This window comes from Dioscorea cayenensis, chromosome 11 (assembly GCF_009730915.1).
Source record: "Dioscorea cayenensis subsp. rotundata cultivar TDr96_F1 chromosome 11, TDr96_F1_v2_PseudoChromosome.rev07_lg8_w22 25.fasta, whole genome shotgun sequence".
NCBI lineage: Eukaryota > Viridiplantae > Streptophyta > Magnoliopsida > Dioscoreales > Dioscoreaceae > Dioscorea > Dioscorea cayenensis.
The window spans coordinates 1,998,137-2,007,561 of record NC_052481.1 but is presented as its reverse complement, the minus strand read 5'-3'; the positions used below and the strand labels follow the sequence as shown (position 1 = coordinate 2,007,561).

Here is a 9,425-nt window from a genome sequence, read left to right as displayed (position 1 = left end):
TATATTTCTGTATATGTATATGTGTATGTGTATGTGTATGTGTATATATGTATATATATTCATATATATTAATATATATATACATATATATACATCATCTAAGGATTTTCAAGTGACTGGATTTCGACTTGCGCCCAATTTGGGTGTGAAACCAAATCCCTCATTGGATGTAATTTGAATTATATAGATTTTAAAAATCTCGTGAAACAAACACTAAATTTTTAAAACCAAGTAACTCACGTTACATGTAACTCCAAATTTTTCCAAATAAACACTACTTTAGTGATTTAGAGAAGTAAGCACAATATAAGTAAATTAGGTAGGCTACAATATTGTTTCTTCAGATTTTAAAGTGAAGAGGAGAATTTTGTAAATTTATTTTTGACTGTTAAACTGGATAAATTAATTTTTAATAATAATAATAATAATAATAATAATAATCAACTACTTAAGGATAACAGCCATATATTAGGATATAATTATATCCATGAATGTACTCATGTAACCTTCATTTTATTTTAATTAATGATGATAATATATTTTAAAAATGTTAAATGATTTGATTTGTTAAACATTCTTTGCTTTGTTTGAAATTATTTATTTTAATAACTAATAATTTATTTTAAAAAATTAAATTGATTTGATTTGGTATACATTATTTCATGGATGAATGAAAATGACTATTAGCATTTTAAAAAATGAATATGTGTTTTTTTATTTTTTGCCAATAAATATTTTATTTTAAAAATTATAAAACATATTTAATAGTGAGAGCTCAAGGTGCCTCTCGGGACTCGCATAAAATTAAAAAAAAATAAAAACATCATTTCTGCCGTCTCTCGGGATTCGCAATAAAGATAAAAATATCGCTGACTTGACACTTGAAAAACCAAAAAGCTATAGAACTTTTCATTTTATCCCCTTATTTTTTAAATTTTTAGCACGTTTTAATTTTTTTTGGAATAAAAATTAAGTTCATTTTATTAAGCTACTCCCCAAATTATGAATAGCTTGTAATGTTATATTAATGTTTTTAAAAAATTATTTTAATACATAATTGTTTATCGTAAATTATATAACCAAATAAAAATTATAAAATAACAAGTTGATAGATCTTCATTGGCATCTATTTAAAATTATATATACCAAAAATTTTAAAAGTAAATTATAATTTTAAAATTCTATACTATTCATTATAATATTTCCTCGTTTGTTATCGGAATTAACCATACAAATCGCCTCACCAAGCTAACAGCCTTTGGGTCAATTGGCATTAGGTCCCTTGTACAAAGTCTTCGTTTCGGGGAGGATCCGAGATCGAATCTCATAGCCTGCACAAAGTAAGGGCACGTGAGTTGCCTTGAGCCTTAGTGCACGTTCCTGGGTTCTGGTGCTTGTCGTCTTTCTTCAAAATTGCTCCACAAACTAGAAAGGTATTAACCAAACAATTTGCTCCATCAACTAAAAAAGGTTCATTAAAAATGAATTAAATCATAGTTATAAATTATTATAAATTCATAATTGAAAATTATAAATAATTAAATTTTAGTTGTTAAATAATTAAATTGGTTGTCTGTCTGTTTGCCGGTCTCTCTGATTTCCTCTTTGTTTGATTTCTTTCCCTTTGCGATTCAGAGATGCAAGAAGCTACCTCACAGATTGAATCCGGCGTTCTCAGTGCAGGTTCATGTTAGTTTAGGCTTTTACTGCTTGGTTTGGTAAGTACTGACTATTTCAAGTCAGAAATAGATGTATGTTAAGGGGAAATTGAACTATCTGGTAAATGTATGTCGGATTCATTGGATTATTTTACTGACTATTAATAATTATCTGATAAAGTCAATCCGTTTTTACTATGCGCTATTAATTCCAATATGATTATTGATCAATTCCTTTTTGACTATGTGTTATTAATTCTGCTATGGGTGGATTCATTGAATAATTCCTTCATTTGATTACTGCTTTCATGGTAGTACTACCTTAAAACAATAATGGGGTAGTACTCATTGAGTAATCAAATTGTATTAATTATTAATTCTTTACAAATAAAGGTCTGTAAACAAGTCGAGCCTAGCTTTGCCTTGTTCAAACTTAGCTTGTTACTATTTTAATTAAGCTCAAGCTCGAGCTTGAGCTCAGCTTCAAGCTTCATTTGTCATGTTCAAGTTTGGCTTGTTACTATAGAATGTTGCTATTCTAGTTCACTGAGCTCAAGTTAGAACTTGTAAAGACTAAGCTCTCTAATGCTTATGTTTTGTTGCTCTAATTTTCTGATTATTTTTTCTTTAATGCTTCTCCAGTTCTTTATCTGAGTATATAATAAAAAAACTGTATACAACTTCAAATAAAAAGAAAAAAAAAATTCTATACAACTATAGTATGGTTTTAAGTGTACTTTCAGTCAGATGAGGTTCATGCGTGCATTGTGACATGTGGAGGCTTGTGTCCAGGGGTTGACACAGTAATTAGGGAAATTGTCTGTGGTGTAACCAAGATACTTAGGATAGAGGTGTGTTCTTTTTTCCTTGACAGTTTTGATTAGTTATTTGCCTGAGTTAGTTGCAATGGGTCCCATGAGTGTTAGTGTGTTACCATTCCAGTATTCTGTTCAGTTTAACACAACTTGTTCATTTGTTCTACTCCGCATGTGTCGCACACTATTTTGGTGGCTTTGGTTTTTGGCCAAGATTTTTGGAAATAGGATATAGGATATAGGAAGTATCCTCACTGCATGGTTTGGGTTGTATGATGATTGTTATTCTGTGTTTGAAGGAACAGCTTTTATCCTTAAATTCTTTAGCACATATTTTGCCTTTCTGGGAAAAAAAAGCGGGGCAAACCCACTAGAGACCCAAGGATATGCACAAATCTCGGTGGAACAAGTGGGGACGGTGTCGCGCTCACGTGGGCGCTGGAACCACCCATACACAATCACTATTCACAACTTCCAGAAATATGTCGAACTCTCACCACTTGGTGAGAGCTCTATCGGTGACCCGTGTACCAATAGACTCGAAAGTCGTTGGCTACGTTTTGCCATTCAATACAAGAAAATAACCATTAGATAAAATGCTGAGATCAGAACAAATGACAGCTTTTAACTCAATTTCAACTTACTTTTGACCAATCAATTTGTTAAGGATCTCTAACATTCTGATTAGCTATAAGAAAGTCTATAACGGGGCCAGGTCTAACTATCATGGTGGTTGAGACATCTGCAAACAAAAGTTGAGGCAATTGCTATATGAAAAATAAAGGTAACACACACACCCCAATGTACACAGACACCTGCCCAACTATAATTTTTGTAAGCACTGCATACCAATATTCAATGAGAGACCTCCTTGTGTAGTTCAAAAGCTGGAATGGAAGTCTCTGCATCCCAACACTCCACCTCCCAAATCAGTAAAATTTGACGGATTATTTTTAAAATAGGACTACCGCACAAGAAGGCAATTTCTGCAAAAATAAACAAATAAATTAATTAAAACTCATGTGATAAGACAACCCCTCTGACTGAGGTTACAGATAAATGACTTGCAAAAGAAAGTTGGCAGCATGCTGGCGCAGAACTATGTCAAGCACCCTTTCCTAACCTTTCAAAGCTAGGGAAAAAAGACGGCATCGGAATTTTAGCTGCAAAACCATAGTTATCAGACCCGGCCCGGACATCGACCCGGTCTAGGTTCCGGGTCTCGGGTCAATTGGTTCAACCACGGGTCGTTTAGGGTCAAATCTTTGGGGTTAATAAAATTATTTTTATATATTATTTTTTAAATTATAAATTAGTTTTTAATTCTATAATAATATATAATATTCATTTATTATTTGTTATCAAATAAATAATATGAAGGGAAAAAAATAAATTGTAAAAAAATACGTACAAAACATAAAAATCAATACATAACAAAAATTTCAAAAATTCAAGCTTCACATGATCGATTATTCCACAACACAAATTTAAATTTAACACCAAAATCAATCTACAATACATGTTTAAACTTAACATCAAACCATTTTTAATCCAATACATAACAAAACTAAAGGATGAAAGGGTCATTTTTACCCTCCAACATATAAAAAATATACAAAAACTAAAAAATAAAAAGGTTATTTTATAAAGCAAAGCATTAACCCGCCGGGTCGTATGAAAACCCGCCGGGTCACGCGGTTTGGCGGGTCACACCGGTCACATCGGGTTACACGGGTTGATTGCGTGTCGGTCTAATGTAGAGCCGAACGGTTTAGTCACCGGGTCACCGGGTCGACCGGTCGAACCGCCGGGCCGGTCCGGGTTTGATAACAATGTGCAAAACTCAGCTTAACTTAAAGGTCTTAGTATGATATGGTCGCCTAACACGCTTCCTGTCATTTTCCCCCGGGCTATCATTGCCACCTGGGCTGCCATTGGCAGCACTACTGTACAGTACAAACAATTAATAGACTAAGGAAAGTCCTATCCATGTAGAAAACAAGAAGAACAGCCAGCATTAGCAATAGCATTACAACATGGAGAATGCAAAGAACGAGACATACTTGTTGGAAGACATGTCTTCCAGAACAACCGTAAATTCACTGTTCACATGAGGCAGAGACCCAATGGTAAAGAGGCTCTTCTCCCCATCATAAGCAAAATCTTTGTTCCCCAGCTCAGTATCATAGGTGTTCTTCCGGCAGTTGTGGAAAATCTGGAGAATAACATTAACTACCATTGGAACAAATCGGTCCAGGAGCTGACGACAAGTGTGAAAAAAAGATGATCGAGGAGTTTGGAACCGAGACCATACTCAAAGTGCCTCCTCGAGCTCCAGCACCAGAAATCAATCTCTGCACAGGAGGAGAAGAAGAGATGGGAGAGATTGGAACTAGCTGCAAGAAACAACCATTTGTTTTTTTGCAGCCAAATTGTGCATCATCTGCATCACATTGATGGACAATGGGAGTTACTAACCATAGAAATTCATCATCCAAATAACTCCATATGTTTATACTGTGTTGAGGGGAAAGGTTGGTGCAGGAAAAAGAATTGAGACTCCTTCCACATTTGGAGTCTTCTGTAAATGTTATGCTTTGTTGCAATGACCTTAAAGCTATCGTTCACTATGTTCATGAGAGAATAAATTGGGTAGGAATCAAGTCAATGAGATCTCTTCTTTTTATATTCTTGATGAGATTGATGTGAAGAAAGGATTACTTTCGTTTATTGTATTATTGTTTGTTTGTTTATTTATTTATTTATTTGTTGATGAGTTTGACATTGAAAGTTTAATCGGATGACTAAAATAGAGGTTTCAATGTTTAAGTTTGACAAGTCATTAGGTAAAAACTTTTGATTAAAAGAAGGGATAAGATTATTTTTATTTTTTGGATCTTGTATTGACTCTATTTTTTTCTTTGTATGTATAGTTGTTTTCTATTTTGTTCTCAATGTCTAATTTGCATATTTCTACTCTTGAAATATTTTATATGACCTTTGTACTTATATTTTAATGTTTTTCTCATAGAAGTTATGATTTTTCATCTACTTTCTTAGATCCAAATTTTTTTTTTAAAATTTTTAATAATGGCTTGTAAGATGTTAACATAGAAAAATCTAATCAGTGGATTGAAAATAAAAATTTTGATGAAGTGGAGAAAGCTAGGAATTAGCACTTTGTTACTATAATATGAAGTCAAACCTAAACTTGTCATTTCTATTCTCTTTTGTGACAAACAGTTGATTTTCTACTGAAATTGTGGTTTACAAAATCCCAGTTTTTTGTATAGAAAAATAAACCATTGTACTGTTTACAAAAAGGCTTTGGTCTTAGTTGGTAACTTGGTATCAATAGTATCCCACATAGTTTGCAACTTTGCATATCATTCATCCAAGTTGCAGCGAAAGGGGAGGCCGGAGGCGGAGGGGGAGGGCCTGGCCGGAAGGAACCGGCGACCGCCCCCCTGCCCCGCCCTCCGGGTTGCGGCCACCCTCGTCTCGACACGTAAGACCCCACCTCCCACACTCCCGTCGACACGTAAATCCCACACCCCACTGTCCTTGGCCTTCGTCCCGTCAACAAGGAAGCGACACGTTTCCTTGTTTGGAACAAAGCACCCATCTATATATATCTGGTGTCTCTTGTTTATTGTCCTACTGGGTTTTTTTTTTTTGCTTTGTTTCCTGCTTGTTTTTTGGTTGCAGGATGGCTTCTCTGGGTCTGGAGGAGATGAAGAGGAGAAAAGGCAATGTGGTTGTACCCCAAAGTGCTTGGTTTCAACCCTTCTGAGAGATGGGGGCACTCTTCTTGTTTCTTTGATGGAGTTGTTTATGTTTTTGGGGTAAGATTTCTTCTCCTTTTTCGTTCTCTCTCTTCTTATCTCCAATTTCAAGTTTAATGTTATCTCTAATGTAACATGATGGAATTTACAAGATTGAAATTTGATTTTCTGAACAAAAATTTACAGGGATGTTGTAGAGGGTTACATTTCAGTGATGTTCTTACTCTTAATCTAGACACAATGGTATGGAAATCCCTTGTTACAACTGGGCCAAAACCCGGAAACCGTGACAGTCACGGCACGGCACTAGTCGGTCACAGGATGGTCGTCTTAGGGGGAACTAATGGCTCAAAGAAATTGAATGATCTTCACATTTTAGATTTAAGGACAAAAGAATGGAGTAAGCCTAATTTCAAGGGCATGCCGCCTTCGCCCCGAGAGAGCCATACCATCACTGCAGTTGGCGATGCAAAGATTGTGATTTTTGGTGGTAGCGGAGAAGTCAAAACCAATTATCTGAACGATATACATATATTTGACCTCAAGAGCATGACTTGGAGTTCCCCTGATGTTAAGGGCGAACTTCCAGCCCCAAGAGATAGCCACACTGCTGTTTCTATGGGTAATAAGCTTCTTATTTATGGGGGTGATTGCGGTGATCGTTATCATGGCGAAGTTGATGTTCTTGACATGGAGAATATGACTTGGTCACGGGTATGATGTTTGAGCCTTTTTGTGTTGCCTGCTATTCAGTTATCATGCTTCGATTATAATCATGATCATCGTCAAGCATCTTGTAGCTATAATGCGTTTACTAGCTTCATACTAGCTCTTATCATGTGATTTGTAAAGGAACTTTGATCACATCATTTACCGATTTATTGGCTTTTACTTTGTGCAGCTTGTGATTCAAGGGTCCTCACCCGGAGTCAGAGCAGGTCATGCAGCTGTAACTTTTGGGAGCAAGGCGAGTACTCATGATGATGATGTTTGAGGAAAAGAACAATGAAAGTAAGCAATAAGCACTTTGAATCTGCGGTTTAACGATGTTTTTTTCTATTCAATAGGTTTATGTTATCGGTGGAGTTGGCGACAGCCAATACTATAGTGATGTTTGGGTTCTTGATGCGACTAATTGTTCATGGACTCAGCTTGATATTGGTGGACAGCAACCGCAAGGGAGGTTTTCTCATACTGCTGTTATTACCGGCACCGACATTGCCATTTACGGAGGGTATGTGTTTGCGAATAACCTATCGGACTTTCTAATGACTGGTTATGTGTTTAATTATGTTGTGAATTTACAGTTGCGGAGAGGATGAGCGCCCGCTAAATGAGTTACTGATTCTGCAGTTGGGGTCCGAGCACCCTAATGGTCGGTACAACATTTCAATGTGTAAGATTTTTGGCAATCACTTGATCCAAGATAAGCAGAAGTTTTTGAAAGCAAGTGAAAATTCAGTGAGTGATAGTTGTTCTGGATATTAATCAAGGCTTCTTTGTTTTAGTGTAATGTGTTGTAACATCTTTCAATTTTGTTCTCTCAGCAAAAAAGCATGGTTTCTAGTAATGGAGTGCTTAATCAGGGATCTCATGAAGCTGAAGCTGAAACAAAGAGCCCTCTCATACGAGGCTTGTCTCAGTTTATATTTTGTTCTTTTTTTTTTTTAAAGATTATTAAAAATATTTTGAATGACCTTATGCACTGTTTGGCTGTTATAGATAATATGCATGCGAAGAGAAGAAAAATAGGGGAGAACAAAGAGTGGGAGATTGAATCTGAGGAAGAAGAGCATTCTGGTGGGCATGACACGAATTTCTTGAATGTGGAATCCCCACGACAGCCAAAGACAGAACAATTCCTTCGTGTCATTCCACCTATGAAATGTGATGCTCAATTTATTGGTTCAGATCAGTGTCCAGTTGCAAGGCCAGTGTTCCCCTCTTTGGTAAGTTGTATCACATATTCATGTTTGTAAAGAATCTCACATGATGTTGTATTCATTGTTATGCAATTCACTGTGTAGATTGGAGCAGAAGTTCACGGAGTTGTAGATGGTGCGTCCGACTCCGGTTACTTAATGACTGCCAACGTTAATGGACAAATTTTTCAGGGTGTCTTGTTTGCTCCAGTAGGAATTCAAAACTGTATTTCTGATACTCTGATGTGCATTGTACTCAGTCTTATATGTTTGAATTAGCTCAATAATATCGATGGCATGTTTTTTTATCAGGTGACCGGATTTGCAGTTCCAAGACCTCCTATGTATTCTCAAAGCTCACCTTTGGGAAGCCCCACCCTCGTTCCAAAACTATGTGCGGCTGCAGCTCATGATGTTCCTATTCATGTAAGACCTTCGCAACCACCCACACTTGCCATCCCTGAACGCAGTCATCACTGGCTCCAAGCAAATCCAGTTTGTGTCGTCAAAACACAGGCGGCACGATCAAGCAACGATCTTCAAGGTGATGTCCTTACTCTCGGAGGACCTGGAGCAGGTTGATCATAGAACCAGGAGCAGGAACTCATGTTTCTGTTAGATTAGAACCAATGTTCTATTCTTTTTCCCTTTTCTTTTGTATTGTGGCTTAAAATTTAGAGAATTTTCTTAAACGTCAAATCTGACTTCCACTCAAGATTTCATTTTATTCTCAAATTATAAGATCTGCAACAAAGCAAAGCTTGAAAGACAGATTGAAGATCTTGTGGTCTGGAAAACCACAGTGCATCAAAGACAAGTGATCAAACTTTACGAGATTGGATGAGATCTCAGACAAATGTTCATTTAATCAACACACTTGCAAACCACCCGGTTTTGAAGCACAATTCATTCAGTGTTGTACAAATCAATTAGCCTGATTGATTCTGTTTGTACAATTCTGGTCCATCTTTTCTTAAATATAATGCAAGTTTGAAGAAACTAAAGTGTGCAGTTTATCAACACAGACAAAGTTTGAAAAAACTAAAGTGTCTGCAGTTCAACACAGACAGAATTCTGCCTTTTGAAAGAACCCAAAAGAGCTAATTTATTGAAAACTGAAGAACAAAGAAGTATACAGAACAAGAAGACTAGAAAACTGGAATATACCTAAAACTAAGAGATAAGGACTAAGCAACTGAATTAAAAGGAGAGATCAGCATTTACAAAACTCTTCATTATCCATCA

At 36.0% G+C, this 9,425-nt stretch overlaps 1 protein-coding gene and 1 pseudogene across 1 annotated transcript; one reads left to right on the top strand and one right to left on the bottom strand.

Annotated features, from left to right (window-relative positions):
• LOC120272236 overlaps positions 1-4,712 on the bottom strand; it is a 9,704-nt pseudogene extending 4,992 nt beyond the window's left edge.
• A 1,142-nt stretch (positions 4,713-5,854) lies between these two features.
• Positions 5,855-8,895, top strand: LOC120271439 (rab9 effector protein with kelch motifs-like). The gene is made up of 9 exons (XM_039278118.1): positions 5,855-6,318; positions 6,445-6,972; positions 7,160-7,225; positions 7,326-7,492; positions 7,566-7,719; positions 7,806-7,890; positions 7,981-8,207; positions 8,286-8,390; positions 8,493-8,895. The coding sequence occupies exons 1-9, from the start codon at positions 6,226-6,228 to the stop codon at positions 8,760-8,762; spliced, it is 1,695 nt and encodes a 564-aa protein (XP_039134052.1). The 5' UTR covers positions 5,855-6,225; the 3' UTR covers positions 8,763-8,895.
• The last annotated feature ends 530 nt before the right edge of the window (positions 8,896-9,425 follow it).

Excerpts from the sequence above, each read along its gene's own strand:
- LOC120271439 (XM_039278118.1), top strand. The coding sequence starts at position 6,226 with ATGTGGTTGTACCCCAAAGTGCTTGGTTTCAACCCTTCTGAGAGATGG. Across the intron at positions 6,973-7,159 it reads AGAATATGACTTGGTCACGG|CTTGTGATTCAAGGGTCCTC; the intron begins GTATGATGTTTG and ends TACTTTGTGCAG. Across the intron at positions 8,208-8,285 it reads GGCCAGTGTTCCCCTCTTTG|ATTGGAGCAGAAGTTCACGG; the intron begins GTAAGTTGTATC and ends TTCACTGTGTAG.